Consider the following 20,279-nt stretch of genomic DNA (forward strand, 5'->3'; position numbering starts at 1 on the left):
CTGCCTTCAGTTCAGGCCACGATCCCAGGGTCCTAGGATTAAGTTAAAAAAAAAAAAAAAAGCCTCTCCAAATTGGCATAATCTAGTCAGTAACATTCTTGCTTCAAAAAGAGAAAAAAAAATATGTGTGTGTGTATATATATATATGTTTATATATATGTGTGCATATATATGTGTGTGTGTATATATATATGTTTAACAATACATTTTTGTAGCCTAAAAAACCCCCACTGCTTTTCAATTTTCTCAAATGAGTATTAATTTGAGGAGACTGACTTTTTTTAAAAAAAAAATTCATACATAAGACTGTTTTGATAAAATAGAGAATTTAGGGGCGCCTGGGTAGCACAGCGGTTAAGCGTCTACCGTCAGCTCAGGGCGTGATCCCAGCGTTATGGGATCGAGCCCCACATCAGGCTCCTCCGCTATGAGCCTGCTTCTTCCTCTCCCACTCCCCCTGCTTGTGTTCCCTCTCTCGCTGGCTGTCTCTATCTCTGTCGAATAAATAAATAAAATCTTTAAAAAAAAATAGAGAATTTAACCACATAAATAATAGAACTTTTTATCTATTTTTAAAAAATAGAGAGAGAGAGAGAGAGAGAGCATGAGCAGGGGGGAGGAGCAGAGGAAGAGGGAGAGGGAGAGGAAGAGAAGCAGACTCCCTGCCGAGTGGGGAGCCTGATGCAGGGCTTGATCTTAAGGCCCTCAGATCATGACCTGAGCCGAAACCAAGAGTCGGACACTTAGCCGACTAAAAAATCTAGATGTCCCAGAAATTTTCATCTATTGTCTCAAGTTCAGAAGGCAGGTGCCATTAAAATTTGAAAGCAAGATATGCTAAATTAATATATTATAAATAGAGTATTTTTACCTTTTTTGCATAAACTCATTAGCAGTTGATATAAGATAATTTTCCAAGCGGTGCCCAGTGAGGTTGTAAATTATTTGAGAAGAGTAAGTTCTTCTATGAGGTGGAGAATAGTTAAATTTAGGACACTCCTGAAAAATAAAGTTGAAAATTAAGTTCTCTCTGACCAATGCTTTGGAAATAGACAATGTCAAGGAGCCTCAGTCTCGCGACTTGTCTATTGGTCCAACAGGTAGGGTGTGATAAGACTGTCTTCTGACTCTGAAGAACTTTGAAAAGGAACACATTTTCCTATTCCAAGAAATTAGAGTAGTTATTATTTATATAAATACTTACGTATATTTAGGACTCACTTGAAGCCAAAAAGAATACAAGTAAACCAATGTGCAATTTTCTTTTCACTGTACTAGCAACAAGTTTGATATGCATGGAGAAAAACATTAAACTCTAAGATAAATCAAAATTCCCTCAATAATTCACAGGAAAGAAAAAAATGTTTGCCCAGAATTGAAAAGATGACATTAAGGGACATGAGTTCTCAGGTGACAGCAATGGGGAAGTTTGTGTTGTATCGTTTTTAAGGTACCAAACCTGAGTGTCAGAGCTCAAGTTCACATATATTGCAATTTAATAGAGAGTCTCTGTATACCCTTCACCCGGTTCTCCCCATTGTTACCATCTTACATTACTGCCATTGCGTATTTGTCAAAATTAAATGCATTGGTACATTACTATTAACCAACCTCCGAGCTTAGTTTTAACCACTTATTTTTATACCCATAAGCTTTGTGCATTTCCTGAAACCACTTACTTTTCACTGAAGCTTCCCATGCTTCTCTGACATGAAGTTTAGTTTGGGAGAAGCCTAGCTTTTTTCCAGTTTTTCCTTCCACCCCTTCACATGATGCCCCAGAGCCTGAGGGGAGCACCACATGTGTGCACTGAGACAAAGCTGCAGACTGCTTTAAAAAATGAATGCTGAATTTCACCTTATATCAAGTTGGGTCAACATTTAGATCACATTTATAGAATGCTACTGGTTCCAAAATTAGAGACACCCTTATGTATACAATGTAATTATTTAGCTTTAATCTTTTGTGGAATTACAGAAAAGCACATGTAAGTATGCTGCTTGATGCATTTTGACAAACTAAACACCCATGTAACCAGAAACCAGATTCCAATCACTACCATTCCCAAAGAATCCAGCACAGAATAGTTTTGCCTGTTTCTGTACTTTATATAAATGGAATTGTATTATGTATACTCTCTTGTATTTGGCTTTTTCCACTCATTGTTCACTTGTGAGTTCCTCTGTAAGATGTGTGTAGTTTAGATCAAGCATTCCCATTTTTCTGTACATAGAATTCCACTGTGAAAATATATAACATTTGATTTATCCACTCTACCGTTGGTGGGAATCTGAGCGGCTATTACAAATAGTATTGCTGTGAATATCTAGTATATGCCTCTCGGTGAACATATTCACACTTCTGATGGGAATATAATACAAATGGCATTGCTGATCCCATAGTTTATGTATGTCTTCAGCAGGAGTAGGTAGTCCAAAGTTTTATACACTATTTGGTGATTTATTTACATATTTTTTAAAAGTTTTTAATTCCAGTTAGTTAGTATACAATGTCATATTGGGTTCAGGCCTACAATATAGTGATTCAACAGTTCCACACATCACCCTGTGCTCATCATAGCAAGTGCGATCCTTAATCCCCATCACCTATTTCACCCATCCCCCATTCCACCCCCTCTGGTAACCATCATTGTAACCATTGTTCTATAATTAGAAAGTCTTTTTCTTGCTATCACTCTCTCTCTCTCTTTCTCATTTTTTCCTTCAGTTAATGAAATTTATCTAGATTCCAACTTTAAATACTAGGTTAGTTGACTCTTACAGTGACCTACAGAAAATTCATGAAGAATTTCAGAAATAAACCAGATTAAATGAGGGATTAGAAAACTCTTTGAGCAGTGGGTAAGACTGGTATTGAAATAGGCAAGGATTCCAGAAGATGCTTGTGGGATCTCAGCTTTCATTGTTAGTAACTGTCTTGCATAAAAACATAAAAATAGGCTGCATTTACAGAACATTTTCATTCCAAAACATTGTACAAATAGTTCAAGGTTCAATGACACAACTCTATTAAGAAAACACTGCTAGATTCCTCTCCTATGGGGAAGGAAGTTGACAACTTAGTCACTCTCGGAAACTAACAGTGACCTCTTCTCTTCAACAATCTTTCATTTCCCCAGTGAATTTGGTTTTCTTAAAAGTATGTTGAATTGATGGGCCTAGAAAAGTAAGGTATGTATCTATAAAATACAGATGGCATAAGGGATGGCTGGATAATCTTTTCTGTTTCTATCAGGACGTGGATTTTTCTTGCATGCTAGAGGTGCTCCTTAGAGACAAATGGGAGTTCTGTTCTGGACTTACACATAACTAACTTCATAGCTGACCACCAAATGGGCAGTCTCACTCTGTTTTCAAATATGACAGTTATGGTGGCTTTGTTGTCTGAAACATAGAGCTTTCTGGTTAGAACTGAACTGAGAGCAAAAATTCATTTTTAGTTGGTTTCCACAAAGACTGTCATAGAATTATCTGCCTCTGGAAATTTGTTCTGAGATGGATTTAAAACAGTGACCTGAAGTTCAAAGGCAATATTTTTGAGCTGCCCCGCTCCACATCTCTGAGCTACTAGCTTCCATAAAATGAAATTATATTGACTCTTTGGTAACCTGGATAGATCTTTCAAGTTTCAATATTTATTCCTTTCCTTTTCCTACTTCACTGAAATGGAATTCCATCTTACCTGGATATTTTCTGAGCAGGAGCAAACACCAAAATTAGTGACAGGCTCCCCACTGGTGCTCCATTTTCCCAGGCTGTCTTCCTTTAAACACCTTCTGCAAGTAAGAATTATATTAAAGTGAGGTATGTGTGCATTCTCATGTTTATGTATGAGCATATAAGCGAGTATTTGGTATTAAATTCAGGTACACAGTCTTAGGTACAGTTTGCTGGTTTTTCATAACTCAAATATACATTACACTACCATTGTCAAATGGTTTGACATTTTACAGGGGATAAGAGAGCACTTCCTGATAGAACAGTGTTGAAACCAAAGCTCACTGAATTGTTTTAATGTGGAAGGATGGGGCTTTTTGACCCCTTTCTTCTCTGCTCTTTCATCCTGTTCTCTGACAGGAAGGGGATACTTTAGCAAAATAGTGCACCAACGTCAGGTTCATATGCACCATGTACCATCTTGGAAGGTCCAATAGGCAATCCTGCATAGCGCAAAGGGATTGGAGGCCACAGACTTGTGTCTTAGTTTTAGCTGAACAACTTACAATCTAGATTGTCTTTTGACAAGTATCTCCGTCCACATGAGTCTCAGTTTCTCCATCTTAAAAATGGGATTAATAATTCACAGGGTTGTTGAAGGGCAATATGCACATGAGAGAACTCTAAAATTATAAAGCCCCTGACATTTATTATTACAGCACAGCATAGCCATGGAATGAACTAGAGGGGAGAGAGAAAATCTGTTCAATACAGATCTCTCTCAGGGGCGGCCCTTCTCCAGCCTGCAGCACACACCCATTCATACATACACACACACACACACACGCACACACATGTACACACATAAACTGGAGTGTCAAAAACAAAGGAAAAACAAAACAAAAAATGCCGAGGACCACTTACGGATCACTGACGTTCAAACACATGTTGTCGATGCCAGGGAAGTTCCACATTGCTGAGACCAGGCCTTGTGTGCTTGGGTGAGAATTCCTGTAATAGTAAAGGACAGAAATAAATTCTTGATTCTCCACTACTCTTCCATGTTAAAGTCATCCTTATGAGCAATTTGGAAAAATAAAATATGCTGTCTATGGGATAGTCTTCTTAAAAACCCGAGAAAGACTCAGTATCAGGAAAAAAAAAGAAGTATCATGGAAAAAAATCAGCACATCTCTCTCCTTGGCTGCCTTGTTATTCTCCTAACTATCACATACATTTAGTGATCACCTATTGTATGTACGGAATACATTATGCAGAATTCTGACCTTATTATCCAATATTTGTGAGGCCAATAAAAAGTTATTTGCTATATATTACAACAGATTGGGAAGCCACATCTAGCCTGGCTTTCTTGATTAAAGTCTAGTCATTAAAAATAAAGACCTATGATAAGTTTACTTTTAGACAAACACAAAAACTCTTAAAAAGTTATTTGTTGGCAATAGAAGTGTCACGTTGCAATAAATTAAAACTGTCCATTCCTTCAGCAGAATCAGGTACAGTGCCTCATAACTCTTTATTCTTCAGCATTGCATGCATTCCATTGCATGGAGGTACTGGGGAGATGTTTTAAAGGAGAGAAACTTACGCATAGAAGGCTGTCTGTTCAGAGGTACCATAAAGAGATGGGGAGATCTGGATCTCTGGATAACTGTTGCTAGAATTTCTCAGTGTGCCAAGGCCCATGGCAGTGGTGACAAAGACGATGGGAAGGATAACCTGAGCAATGAGACCTTTCCAGTTCCTGCGGGTGTGGTGGAATCTCTTAATGAGGATAGCCATGATCTTCTTCAGTAACAGATCAAAACCACCCAATCTCTCTCCCCTTGTCAGGATTTTATCTGATTAAAAAAAAAGGGGGGGTGGAGAGAAATACAGAGAGAGAGAGGGAGAGAGAGAGGGAGAGATTTGATACGGTTCTGGAAAAGACTGATAAATCATGTGACAAGGTAACTTCAAAAACCATGGGTGGATGGTATAATGTAATGTGGTAGGAATAGCTTGTATTTTGAAGGTTCTGAAATGAGGTTCATCTCTTCCTTTTTTAACTTTGGGCCTGAGTCTTTCCATGTCATAGAATTGTATATAAAAGTGCTTTGTGAATTATAAATCATTATATATAACACATTAGTAGTTATATACATAGTCATTTTACACATCAAAGGGAGAGATCCACAATTTGATAAATGAATATTGTCCCTGATCTCCAAAGTCTCAATGCCTGCTTGGTACGTATTGCTAATTACTGATATTCAAGAGACAGCTTCTATCAAGAGACTGAATGCAAATAAGATAAACAGAAACTAATACCTGAAACTAATATGAAATAAACTAATACAAGGCATAACTTCAGTTAAAAAAAAAAAAGATATAGGGCGCCTGGATGGCTCAGTCATTAAGCGTCTGCCTTCAGCTCAGGGCGTGATCCCGGAGTCCTGGGATCGAGCCCCATGTCAGACTCTTCCGCTGGAAGCCTGCTTCTTCCTCTCCCACTCCCCCTGCTTGTGTTCCCTCTCTCACTGGCTGTCTCTATCTCTGTCAAATAAATAAATAAAATCTTAAAAAAAAAAAAGATAAATGGCAACCATCTGCCTAGTCTAACTCATTCCTACTGTGGGTAACTTAGTGATTCTAAGTCTAATTGGCTCTTTCTAATGTGAGGTTCAGTGAATTCACCTTACACTTGGGAAAAGGGAAATGCTCTCCTCCAAAGTGTGATTCTAGTTCAAACACTCATTCATTACATTCTCTTCAGACATTTGGACTGATTATATGGCAGTTCAAAGCTCCATTTTTACCACTAGAGTCACAAAAAAAAGAACTCACTGGAAACAAATGTCTACACTACCCCCACCCCCCGGAATGTTCTTCAGGTGTGGAGAAAAACTCCCTGGCTTCTGAACATAAGAGGAGCTGTGAAGGCCATAAACTGTTGCTTCTTCAATAGTGTTCTTACAACTACTGTCATAGCCCTCCCTACAAATATAACATTCTCTCTGAGGGCCTGCGGCTGAGCACTTCTCTACATGTGATAAGATGACCATCAACACTGTGGATATTTTTAATTCTTCATCACAAATTATGCAGCACAAAAAATTATGATCTTCATTTAGCTGATAAGGAAAAATACAAAGCTGCTTAATTTAAAATGAATTCCAATTAAACAGAGAGAACAAGTTTAAATGCAAACTCATATCTCTGCAAAGGGGAATTGCAGAGGAGCTGAATATTTTAAGTTAATTAGTATGCTTTTCTGTTTCTTGAGAAATTACATGTGGATGACTTACAGGTGTGTCAAATGGAGCAAATGTGCTTTCTAAAAGATAATGTCAATGAGGGAAACATTTTGACTAAAGAATAGTTTCAAATTATGAGACAAATGCAGGGGCAAATACAAAACATTTACTTCCTGAAGCAGATGACCACATTCTAATCAAAGTCCTCAATTCCATGGGCTCGACAATTATATTCCCCAAAAGATGATAAATGAAGAATATGGCAGAGGACAAATGAGACTCCCAAGTTCCAAAACTATGCAAACATCAGAGATGATCTTTTCTAAGTTTTAGAGCTAGGCAAATGTTTAATTAAAAGTTCTGTTCCTAGAGATTTTTTCCAAGTTAAGCAAACTGTTGAAATGACTATTCCATAATTTATGTATCATTTTACTATATGCTTCCTTAAGTAAATAGTGTTTCCAAAGGCATAAATTAACTGTCAGAAAGAGAATAAGAGAGGATAAAAGTTATTTTCAAAGGAGCCCAATCCCTCAAAGTAATATCAAGCAGCACAATTTTTCAACGTTATCTTGTGTGAAGAATTGGGTGGGGGGCAACCAATGTTACAGGTTCTTAGCCATGGAGTCTGACTTCATCAAATCTAAGACCCTCCCCCAAAAGCTTATTCTCAGAGCCTGAATATTCTCAGCACTTGAATTATTCACAGAGGGGAAAGATTTTAGATATGTTTTCCAAAAGGCCCCCTTAAAGAGTGATGGCTCCCTTTTTGTAACAGTTTTCGGATGACTCCCCTGCTGAATATGTCTAATAGCAGTGAGTCAGCTACCTTTCAAGGTAACTTTGTCCATTGTTGGATGGTACCAATCACAGGAAGGATTTTAACCTGTTGAACACAAATCTGAAGCTGTAGTAACTAACATCTTGAAAATGACTCCTGGTGGGTATAAGGAGTAGGCACCAGCACCCTAACAAGCAAGTTCTTTCACGTTCTTCAAAATATTTTTGAAATAGGGAATTTGATTTTGTTTAATTAATACTAGGCATATTAAAAAAAGAAAAGCTTATATTTCTTTCTTCTTTTTGAATTTAGAAAGAAAATGTGAAGCTGAATTTTTGCCCTGTGATTTTCTCATGTATGTCATTTACTGGAATTAAGCAAAATATGCACATTAGATTTATACCATCTCTGTCTGTGAAATTGCTGCTGCTCACAGACAAATCATCGGGAGTTGAGATGCCATTGGTACAGGAATTTCCAATTTTCTTTTGTGTTAAGTGCTCAAGACTCATACTATTTTTTTGTGACTCTTTAGTCAAGTTCAGAAAGACCTAGAAAGAGAAGCCAGAACACTTCATTAACATAAAACATGTTTGTCCTATCTACTTTTTAAGCTCAATTTTGATTTTGAATTTTTATTACATTTATTGAGACAAATGACTGTGACTTTAAATGAATTTTTTTGACAGTGACTTTGAGTGAACATTTTTTTAACCATACAATTTTATTACAATATTACAATTTTATTACAATATTATTGACTACATCCCCTATGCTGTACTTTTCATCTCTGTGACTTATTTATTTTTTATCTAGAAGTTTGGATCTCTTAAACCCCTTCCCCTGTTTCAGTCATCCCCCACCCCACCCAAGTAAACACTTTGGTATATGAAGGATACGTGTTCTCTAACTGGATAAACATGTTTGTTTTCAGAAGTCAATCTTACATAAGAATGGTATTGAGATAGTTTTAAGATTTTCTGATTTTGTGAAATATTTATTTAAAATATTTCTTTTCTCTTTTTAAAGAACTATGCATATTTATTCTCAGGGAACAGGAAGTTGTATCAGCTTGAAGAAAAGAGGAAACGCACCTCTTCCACGGTGGTGTCTGAAATGCCATAGCACCCGATATTGAGGTCACCCATGCCATTGTCCAGCGCCCTCAGGAGTGACAGGTAGGCCCCTGAGACTTTGGTGCTAAACGGAGGAAGCACATACACAAGCTCTCCCCCGATGTCCTCCTTGAGGTAGGCTTCAGGGAGGTGTGATCGGATCATTGCTGTCACGGCCGTCGTGTCACATGTTGTATTTGCACTTAGATTTGGACTCTAGGGACAAACCAGAAGTCACCACTCCCTTGTCTTTACACTGTGCTGATGCCCAAGGGCCCTCATCAGAGGGTGGTGAGACTCTTTCGGGCCACCCAGCCCTGAGTCAGATGACACATCCCTCCTCCAAAGGCTCCCTGTCCCACAGGGTCCCTAGAGCTGTCTACAGTCACTGTTCTACTGGCTCCATTCTCCCGCCTGCCCCATCCCTTTTCCAGCCTCACTGCCCACCACTCACTGCCCTCCTCCAGCCATAGCAGCCTCTTTGTGTTGTTGGGAGTTTTGAACTCAGGCACACCCTCCTCAGGGCCTTCTCAATTGTTGTTCCTTTGCCCCCAGATGGTGACATGGCTCCTTCTCTCCCAAGCCCCAACTCTTGTTCAACTGTCATCTTCTCAGAGATCCTTCTCTTCCCACCCTACTTAAAATGGCGCCACTCAGCATTCCCTATTCCCCCTCCTCTTCTATATTTCTACCCATAGCATTTATCATCTGCTAATATACTTAATAATACACTTAACAATGGTATTATCTGAATTCCCCAAATCTATCAGAATATAAACTCCATAAGGGTAGAGATTTTAATATCATCAGTTCACTGCTATATCCCCAGGATCTAGAACAGTGCTTTGGGCACACACTAAGGCAAAACACACACCTAATACATACATTTCTTAATGAATTAATGAATATAACAATAAACTACTTTTTATTAGGAAGTCATTAGGATGTTCAGATGTAAAATAAATGACTGTAGTCAAAGCCTACCTAATGGCATACACATCTTGCACAGTATTGATAATCATATGCTATTTTTAGGTGGTACAGGGGTCCTTAGTCAGCACTGTTGTTCTTCAAAGATGTCAAAGCACCACTGGCCTGAATTGGTCTTCACATTGTCACTTGAGGGGTACTGATCAGAAGGTGCATACACAACTACACAGTATTCTCTTTATTCGCTTTATTGCAAAAAATCTAATTTTTAGTATTATAGACTGACATGCTAGGGAAACTAAAAGGCTGATCCTCCACCAATGACCTTAGGCTATAGATCCTTTTTTTAGAGGATCGATAGCCTAATGTAAAAACCTAGTGCACTGGTTCGCGTTGTGAGATCCCAGACCAGGAGCATCAGCATCACGCGGGCCCTTGTTAGAAATGTAGTCAATTCTGGAGCCCCATCCCAGACCTACTGAATCGGAGACTTTTTGGGTGAGGCCAGAAATCTGGGTTTAACCACGACCTCCAGGTGTTCTGATGCTCCCTCAAGTTTGCGAAACATGAAACTAATATATTAGTAATGAATTTTAGCAGTTCATAAAGTTGGAGAGATTCTGCCTCCATTTCACAGAAAAATTAATTTATGACCCTATAATGAGGTATATTTTCTCTCTTACAAACCTTTTTCTTGGTAAGCGTGAGGTGATACCCATCACCAAATGCTTCCTTGAGGTAAAATGGCGACCCGCAGCAGCGCAGCCCACCCTGCTCCAGGAAGGCGATGCGGTCACTCAGCACTTCGGCTTCGTCCAAGTGATGTGTCGACAGAATGATTGTTCTGGCTTGAAAACACAGAGGAAACAACTGAGAATGAAAAATGTAGACACAGTTCTCGAGATCTACAGAGTTAGCACAAGTAAATCCTGTGATTTATGAGAAGAGGCACGTTTTATGAACCAACTGAAAAACTGACCAGAAGCAGCTTTCAAAATAAACAAAGAGGAATTCAGAAGAGGTGTTACTAAATATCTAGGGCTGTTTTCTTATATGTTGGCAGCGAATAAGCATTTACGGTGCCGAAAGGCTAAACGTCCATCATTTAGAGCATGCGCATTAGCAACTCCTTCTTTGCTCCCTTGTCTTCATTTTCATTTTTCCTCTGTCTCTGCTTCTGTCTCTCTCCCCCACTTTCTTCACTATGAAGAAGCAATTTTAAACACTTTTTGAATATTCCTCTCTGATTAATCCACTCTACTCTGATTGCTTCTTTGCTTCACATCCTGTTAGCACTTGTTTAGCCTGTTTTCAGTTTATTTTGGTTTGTGTATGTTTGGTATCTCTAATTAGATTCTAAGCTCCTGGAGGCAGAATTTGGGACTTCTATCAGCTGTGCATGCTCTCAAAAAGGCCAGTGAAGTGCTCAACAACATGGATATTAATTGACCAACTCAGAAATTTAGTGGCAGGAAGAGAAGACTTGAAAAGGGGAAGACCTCATCTGAGACTCTTAATGGAGCTTCTAAATAGAAAAGGTGTAAACTTGGTTGTATGCATCCCAGAGGGCAAAATTATGACTGCTGGGTACAGAAATTGTAAGAAGGTACTCATACCAGTTTTATTCTTGGATATAACATCCCATATACTTCGGCGAGAACATGGGTCAACTCCAGTGGATGGTTCATCCAAAATGACTACCCCTGATCCACCGATAAGAGCTATAGATATGGATAACTTCCTCTTCATTCCTCCTGACAACGTTCCAACTCTCTTATGACGATGGCTATACAGTCCAGTATCTTTTAGCGTCCTTCAAAAATAATGTATGGTGGTTACTTTTGACAGATAAAATATTTGAATATTGAAAAAATACAATAAGCACTTTAAGTAATAGGTCTTTACTAAACAACTATTACATACTCAGCAAAGTGCAATACACTGTTGAGGATTCATGATATAGTTTTTTTTGTTGTTTATCATCTAGTTGGAGGCACAAAGTTAATACCCAGAACATACAACAATGGAATATATATATGGCTCATTTTTTATTTGTTTCTTTGAAAAATATATATGGAGGGCCTGCCTGTTCTGTGCCAGACCATGTTTTAGCTGCTGGAGGAAATTAGTGTGAAGATAATATTCCTACCCATAAGGAGATTAGGTTCTAGTGTGTGTATGTATCAGGAGGGATGCAGATAAAATTCAGTTAAGAAACATATTCCCAAGTAAGTTTATAATTTGCCAGGTGGTGACAAGTGCAATAAAAAAATACATAAAGCAGGGTACCTGAGATAAGGAGTGCCTGGGTAATGCTATTTTAAGCATCTATTTTATATATGGTCATCCCCTCAGAGAAGGTGACATTTGATCAGAGACCAGGAAAGTGGAGGAGTGAGTCAAGTGGCTATCTGGGGAAGGTTGCTCTAGGTAGAGGAAACAGTAAGTGAGAAGCCCTGTCGGCTGGAACACAAGCCAGCCTGTGACTTGGCCAGTGTGCCCAGAGCACAGTGAATGGGGGGAGAGTAGATGGAAATGACATCAGAAGTGAGATATGGGCAGGTCATGTAAGGCCTCTTGGCCTTGACAAGGACATTACAGAGTTCCACACTGAGTGTGGTGGGAAGCCACAGAGGGCTTTGAACCCTGGAGTTATAAGGTCTGATCTGCCATTTAAAAAGGTCACTCTAGCTGCTCTTTGAACAATAAACTATATAAGGGAGAGGAGAAGCTGGGTGTCCAGTTAGGAGGCTTGGCCTGGTATAGCAGCCATTAGAAACAGAGGATTTAGGGCAATATGGTAGCCTGAGATGAAGAGAGTTATACAGTTTCAGTGTAATAATTGGCTGGTGAAGATAATGACATAAAATGTATACAATACCAGAAAAGGAGAAAAACTAAAAACCAATTGTTTTGTGACATATTCCTATTGTTCCTATGTTCCTATTGGCATTATTACCATAGCTTGACCTCTTTTTGAGAGGCGTTACCAATGCACATCCTGGTTGCTGCTATAACCGACCTTTTTACTTCCTCATGTAGCTGCTTTTTAGTCCAGTGAGGAACTTTGATGGAGCCATATAAGAGCAGGTGTTCCTTGGTAGTGAGGTAACTAAACAAGACATCGTGCTGCATGCAGACCCCCATGTTCTTCCGTACAGTGTGGAGGTCTGTTTTGAGATCTTTTCCATAAACAAAGATGTTACCTGCTGAGGCCGCAAACAGGCCAGTTAACATGGAGCTGAAAATGAAGAGATGATAAATTAGGTGTCAACCAAACATTTAGGCTAGATTTTAGGGCTAAATGTATCTCAGGCACTAGCAAACAATATTACAGTGTATTTCCTCAGGCAAGATCAAGCTACAAAATAAAATGGTATTAAATGGGAACAAATACGAAATTACCTTTATGCTTTTAATTATTTAGAGCATTACATAAATACTACCCAGTGACAATGATGGGAATGGGGCTGTGGTAGCAATGACGATCATGGCTGTGCACTTTAATTGCAAGTACGCTCTCTCCTTGAAAAAACTCACACACTTCCCTGGCAGCAGATGGTATCTCTAGTCATGGAGTCTCAAACTTACAACTCTAGCCGAGACCTCATCACTCAGTTCCAGGCTTGCACCATACATCCAACAGACAGTGTCACTTCTCCATGAGACATCTTACAGGATCCTCAAACTCAGCATGCTTAAAACTTAATTCAGGATCTTTGCCCTCAAACCTGTGTTCCCACTGATGTTCCTCTTTCACCATATGATTAACCTATATACCGGCTGCACAAGCCTGGAATCCAGAAGTTGTGTTTGTATCCTTCTTCTATCTTAGTGTTCCACCTCCACCCATATGTCCCATGTTCCTAGCCACACCACAGTGCAAGCCACACTGCCACTTGCTCCTGACTACCATAGTCTCTCTTTTTCTTAAAGGATTTTATTTATATGACAGCAAGAGAGAGCACACAAGCAGGGGGAGCAGCAGGCAGAGGGAGAGGGAGAAGCAGGCTCCCCACTGAGCAGGGAGCCCGATGCAGGCTTTGATCCTGGGATCATGACCTGAGCCGAAGGCAGACGGTTAACTAACTGAGCCACCCAGGTGCCCCCATCAGAGTCTCTTAACTCACCTTCCCATGTGAACATTGGTCACCTTCAGTCCCTTTCTCTACACTGTGATTATTCTCTATCTTATCAGATGGTTGTTCATCATCTTTCAGATGGTTAGTAAACTTGGCAAGTATTTAATATCTCTCTTCTCCAGTAAAATGTAAGCTCCACGAATCTGGCAAAGGACCTATTTTTTCATCACTCTCTCTCTCAGTACCTAACTAGTACCTTGTTCCTTGTGCATAATAGACCTTAAATGACTACCGTGGATTAAATAGGGCATCGATATTATATGCAATTCTTCCCATAAAAACACACTGAACCACAAACAATATACTTCATTCTTTATATTCAGAAGACTAAAATTGAGACTTTCTCAGCTAAAATTAGAGCCTCTTCAAGAGCCTTCTCCATCTCTTTTCTTCATTGGTCTCTTATTGCCTATTAGAAATCCTACTTTTAAGCACTGTATGCTCACTAGAAAGCCAACTTTGAATTTAAACAGGCCTTATAAATAAGAGCAGCTGCACATTCACTCATTTCATGACCTTCCTTTGTCCCCTCTTATTTACAAAAGAAAAATTAATTTGAATATATTTTGGCAGTCACTGAGCTTACTTATGATGATATTAAATAGGATATCCAGCATCTGACACTTTTTCTCAAATAAGGACCAGGGCAGCAACAGCATCTTAGCACTGACTTCCGGCGAAGCCATGTAGAGCACTGGCAGTGAGTCACAAAAAAAATTCAAAAGAATGTCACTTTAAAAACATTTGAATCTCTTCTCCTTTTGGACACAGGAAAATGCCGGTTAAATGAAGAGTGAGAAAGAACAGCCCATGTACCGCTCCTAGCCTTTTTGATCTGTATCTGATGGCTGGTGATTCTTTTCTTTCTTCATAAATCAAGGCGAGGAGCAGCTGGGGCTGAGTGTGTTTATAGCAGAGTGTGTAAACTCAAAATTATACATAGGCCAGAATAGAAATGCAAATAAAGGGAACAGACTGGGCATATGAGACAGTGCAGATTTGTGGGAACAGGAATAAATCAGAAAGCAGATGTCCCCTTTAAGAGAACAGTCACCACTAAGGCCCAACCAACTGTCCTTACCTAGGACTGTGGACCCAATGTTGCCTGAACTTCCTATTATCCAAGAAATGTCAAGAACATTTCTTTTTATTGGGACATTTCTCCATTTAAAAATATTGGCACTAAATAAAAAATTTTAAGAAGTACCGGGTGGGTCTGATCTGGCTTTTGAGCATGCAGGTTGGGACCTATGATTTAGACTCCATTTTACAGTAAACAAATTGAGCTATCTTAATCCATCTGGGAGATGTAATAACATTATTCTTTATGAAAGAGGTGAGGAAATATTAAGTGTTCAAAAAGTGTTCAAAAAGTAAGTGTTCAAAAAGTAACATACATTGTAGTAGTTTTCCCGGCTCCATTGGGCCCCAGCAATGAAGTAATGTGTCCTTCATAAAAGTTCAGATTGAGGTTATCAACAGCAATTTTTGAGCCATAGATCTTTGTGACCCCATGCAGCGCAACCCCAACCGTGAGATCTTTAGGTTCAGGCTCAATGTTGGAGGGAAAAATGTACTCAGGACCTGGAAGGAAATGAAGAGAAGAATTCTAAGCTCACAAAGAAGGAAAAGGCAGCTAGAGCTAGACTTTTCCTTAATTAAAAATTGAAGACTATAACAATACAGCCCTCTAAGTAAAAATAATTCTGGAAACAAATGATCTATTATCTTTAGCCTCCTTGTCATCTGGTTAAAGAATGAATGAGAGTGAGGAACCCCGTTCTCTAAGGTTGGTATCACCCTTCCGTCAGAATAGGTAGTCGTAGAATACAGTATCATAATAATGAATTCTCCTTTATTCAAAGATCTCAAATATTAGTCTTTTTAAGTCTTGTTCCTCTCATCAGAAAAGATAATACCAACTTATGGAAAAAAATGTCTACAAAGTGTGATTTTATGGTGACAAGGCCAGCTCAGATCTGTGGCTTATAGATTCCAGTTCATTGATTACTACCTACATGTGCTTCAGGAATCACAAATAGACCATGGATATGGGTCATCCTTACTTTGTAAAGATGGCACTACTTACCCAATGTCAGTAAGTCATGAGCTTTCAACTGTTTGTGTCCAGTGTTGGTGATGGGCTATGATAAATTATCTGTACTTATAACTTGGTTACTCTATTTGACTAGTGACAGATGGCTAGGGGGTGTAGTCTGTGGCCAAGGAACAAAATTTTTCTCTGTATGTGTCTAACTGGACCACAAAGGGATCTACAATCTTGGCCTAATTAGCTCCATATGTTAACCAACTGAGCTAATGAGCCCAGAAAAAGCCACAATTTAATCTCCATAAGAGTCTAAACACATATGTGTAGACATACTCATCCATGACTAAAAGGATGATAATTTCACCATTTAGAAAAACCTAATTAAAATCACTAGTCATGTAAATTTTATATCACTTCTGTCATAATAATGCTTGTTGTTGACCTACTTGTCTTACTAGCAGATGGGTTCGTGTTCTGCATCATGATATTAGTAAACATAAGGCCATTGCTTTTCTCACGCTTCATGTCTGTACATCCCAATCGTTCCTTCCAATAGGAAGGAAGGACTAGAAAATACCATGGAGCTGCCACACCATATGTACCTGTAATGAAAATGTATTAGGAAGAGTAAATATTAGTTGATTGTTAACATGAAACATCAGAAACTAAACAACAGAACATTATATACGGTTCAGAAAGTATTTTCATGTCTTTGATCTATATCAAACTAAAGTGTAGTCTCAGTTTCCAAAGTAAAGCAAAAAAGGTAAGCTCTCTTTTATTCTTTTTTAAAAACAGCTTCATTAAGGTATAATTATATGGCATAAAATTTACTCATCACAGTATAGGGGTAGATGATTTTTAGTAAATATAAAGTTGTGTGACCATCACCACCATCCATGCATTCGAACCACCACCCATTCATTTTGGCTTCAAAAAGTTTTCTCATGACCATTTACAGATAACCCCTGCTTCTACCAAGTTCTAGACAATCACTGATTTGCTTTCTATCTCTATATTTGTCCTTTATAGGAATTTTATATAAATGGAACGATATTCTTTTATTCATTTAGAAGATCAGGAAAATGTACAAACATCAATAAAACAATGGAAAAGCTCTCAAGCATGTTAAAAGTGATGACTACTTGAGACCTAGGATGGGGGACCCAACTGGTGTTTTCCATTGGAATTTGGTAAATTCTTAGAATTAAGAGACCTGGTTTTTGCTTTATCACATCTCAAAAGCCTATTTGAAAAGACTGGATTCCATGCTTCTTAATCCACTTCATCTTTTAAAGGAACATCAGATTACCAACAATAGCCAAACTAGGGAAAGAGCCTAATTATCCATCGACCGATGAATGGATAAAGAAGATGTGGTACACATACACAATGGAACATGACCCAGCCATCAAAAAGAATGAAATCTTGCTATTTGCAATGATTTGGCTAGAGCCAGAGTATATTATACTAGGTGAAGTCAGTCAGTCAGAGAAAGACAAAGACCATATGGTATCATTCATATTTGGAATTTAAGAAACAAAACAGATGAACATATGGGAAGGGGTAAAAAAAAAAAAGGGAGAGAGGGAAGCAATTCATAAGAGACTCTTGACAATAGAGAACAAACTGAGGGTGGATGGAGGGAGGTGGGTGGGGATGGATTAGATGGGCGATAGGTATTAAGGAGGGCACTTGTTGGGATGAGCACTTGGTGTTGTGAGTAAGTGTTCAATCACTGAATTCTACTCCTGAAACCAATATTGCACTGTATGTTAACTAATTAAAATTTAAATTATAATTAAAATAAAATAAAATAAAATAAAGGAACATTAGAGAAAGAAGTCACCAGTGTATTATCTCATCCTGGAAAATTATGGTTAGTTCTGGGATCTAAGTTTTTTTTTTGTTTTGTTTTGTTTTTTTGTTTTTGAGACTGTATATAGCAAACCAAATATTAGAAAATCTACATTAGCTGATTTATAATTATGAAAACTATATAGAAAAATATATCTGTAGGAAATATGTTCATACCTGGGAATACATTCCTGACATACCAAGCAATAAGGAAATAAATGAAAGAGTCAGCTAGGATTAGACAGCACAGCCAGCCAAATGAAGTGGTATCATCCTGAACTGGGGACCTGTACATATTTTCCCACTGAAGACCTAAAAAGTGAACACATACATTTATTCTTCTGTGAGACATACTGCAGTTGTGAAAACTAAAATCCAGTTTTAAAGGAAGTGAGCCTACCAATGCCTTGCTCCTCATATCTTGCAATATATTGACTTGCATAACTGAATGCTGTTGGGGACAGCAGACTCTGTGAAGAAAATAAACGGCAATGATAGTTCTTATAGATTTTGTGAAAGAGGGATCTAAACATACTAAAAACTTTGGACACTTATATAGGTAAAAATGACACTAACTCCCTAAGCGCATTTAAAAATACAGAGGTCTCTTACCAAGCACACTACCACTCTGAAGGAAGAGAGGAGGGAATAGCAGAAAACAAAAGCAGGAAAATTACAACTTGAAAAACATTTGTCAAAAATCCAAAACATGTATCTATACTTAGTAAATGCTCCTTAGAAATTTATAAAATAGATAATTACAGGGTAATGCAATGTTAAGACTAAAATCAAAAAAACCATTATGAACCAGAGGATGTTTTTACTTCATAAATTGATTATAGGTAACAGAAGTACTATGAATTAAAATACACTAAAATACGAATCGATTGAATACTTATAATGCAACACATTAGAAATTTAATGTCCTTTTAACCCAAAGCAGTTAATGTTAAATGAAAGTTATTCAACACTATTTCCATAAACACCAAAGTTTCAATATGACTCTCAGTGAGATTTATTTTTCTACTTTCCAAATTTCAAAGTATTCTTAACGATTTCATTAAATTTCTTAAATTAATTCAATACTTTTGAATTGAAACAAGCAGAAAAGAACTCAAAATTGATCATATACTGTCAGTGCATTTGTCTTTATGCCTATAAGTAATACTGTGTGTTAGTTATGAAAACCATGAAAATTATTTATATAGGAGAATAACTCCAGTTATAAAGGTTTTAAGATATTTAAGGGATTGGACCAGAGAAGAAGTCAGAATTTTTGATGATCTTTAAAATGTACCATAGTACATTTTAACTATCTTTCTTCAGAAATTATTTCTTAACAGAAGTGCTGTTAAGAAAAGTCTCTTTTTCATTGTCTTATGCTTGTACAGTATACAGCAATATAGGAAAAACTCTCATTAGGATAGTTAAGCTTATTTTGCAATCATAGAACCTTTCAATTAGATAAATGAACTTTCAGTTTAAGAGTCTAAAAACGTAAGGAGAATCAATTCTTATCACACCCTGGCCATTCAGTTGTGACAGTTGACTCACCATGAATACTTTTATTACATAGCTCAACTCATCCTCAACTGTAATCAGAACAATAAATGGAAAAAAGGCAATGATGTAGATGAGGCTTCCAATCAGGGCTGCGATGTTGGTGTTATTGAAAAAGACACTGATAAGATAGCTCATGGCAATGACTGAGAAGCTATAGTCCGAAAAATACAGGAACAAAATGAACCCATTTGTTTTAGGAAGAATATTGCCAAACTTGAGTATAACGATGAGGATGACGATGGTCACCAGTAAAAATCCAATGCTCTCTATAAGCCAGGCAAAAAAGTGGCTGCAGGAGTTCACACCCATCATCTTCATGTACTGCGGAAAGGAAAAAGCGTTAGCCGCTTTTGAGCCAATATTCTCTCAAATAGCAATGATTCTTGCACCATGCCAAAATGTCCACGAGACTCTTCATATATATGGAACCAGACATCTTAATGATTTTCAAAAGTCAAGGATTTGTCCATGCTTGCTATGTAAAATTAATATGACCATTTACATCAGCCCATTTTAAATTATATGCTTTCAGAGTGCCCCAGTATAATGGATGATTTGGATGGTGAGGTTCTTTTTTTTTTTCCAATTTCATTTTATAACTGGTATCTAACTGATGTATCCAGATTAAATTAGTTTAGAATAGATTATCAAAATTTATGGTGTCTCCTGCAGAATTTTACAACATGAATTTGACATTTGTACAGTCATGAGTATTTCAAGCTCATAGAAAAACATGGTTTATTTCAAATTTGGTGTAGGGACTGAGATAATAAAACTCCATTTTTTAAAAAAAGAAACATTAATGGACAACACAATCAGTACTCTTGTTCCTGAGAGAAAGAGAAGAAACCTGACTCGTAAGAATTAAAACATGGAACTTTAGAGGGAGACTTTCTGTGTTTTGGCA

General features: G+C 37.8%; 1 protein-coding gene across 2 annotated transcripts in view; it reads right to left on the reverse strand.

Moving 5' to 3' along the window:
- ABCA12 (ATP binding cassette subfamily A member 12) overlaps window positions 1-20,279 on the reverse strand; it is a 171,502-nt gene that overhangs the window by 30,031 nt on the left and 121,192 nt on the right. For both annotated transcript variants that reach the window (XM_034655128.1, XM_019807562.1), the window contains 14 exons: window positions 19,364-19,693; window positions 18,210-18,279; window positions 17,987-18,121; window positions 16,399-16,554; window positions 15,300-15,486; window positions 12,783-13,001; window positions 11,377-11,573; window positions 10,448-10,608; window positions 8,810-9,046; window positions 8,119-8,266; window positions 5,287-5,539; window positions 4,602-4,688; window positions 3,703-3,796; window positions 872-999 (listed from right to left, as the gene is read on the reverse strand). In XM_034655128.1, the coding sequence (XP_034511019.1) occupies window positions 872-999; window positions 3,703-3,796; window positions 4,602-4,688; window positions 5,287-5,539; window positions 8,119-8,266; window positions 8,810-9,046; window positions 10,448-10,608; window positions 11,377-11,573; window positions 12,783-13,001; window positions 15,300-15,486; window positions 16,399-16,554; window positions 17,987-18,121; window positions 18,210-18,279; window positions 19,364-19,693 (2,402 nt within the window). The remainder of the gene's footprint in view (window positions 1-871; window positions 1,000-3,702; window positions 3,797-4,601; window positions 4,689-5,286; window positions 5,540-8,118; window positions 8,267-8,809; window positions 9,047-10,447; window positions 10,609-11,376; window positions 11,574-12,782; window positions 13,002-15,299; window positions 15,487-16,398; window positions 16,555-17,986; window positions 18,122-18,209; window positions 18,280-19,363; window positions 19,694-20,279) is intronic.

The sequence above is a fragment of the Ailuropoda melanoleuca genome, chromosome 2 (genome assembly GCF_002007445.2).
Source record: "Ailuropoda melanoleuca isolate Jingjing chromosome 2, ASM200744v2, whole genome shotgun sequence".
NCBI classification, from domain to species: Eukaryota; Metazoa; Chordata; class Mammalia; order Carnivora; family Ursidae; genus Ailuropoda; species Ailuropoda melanoleuca.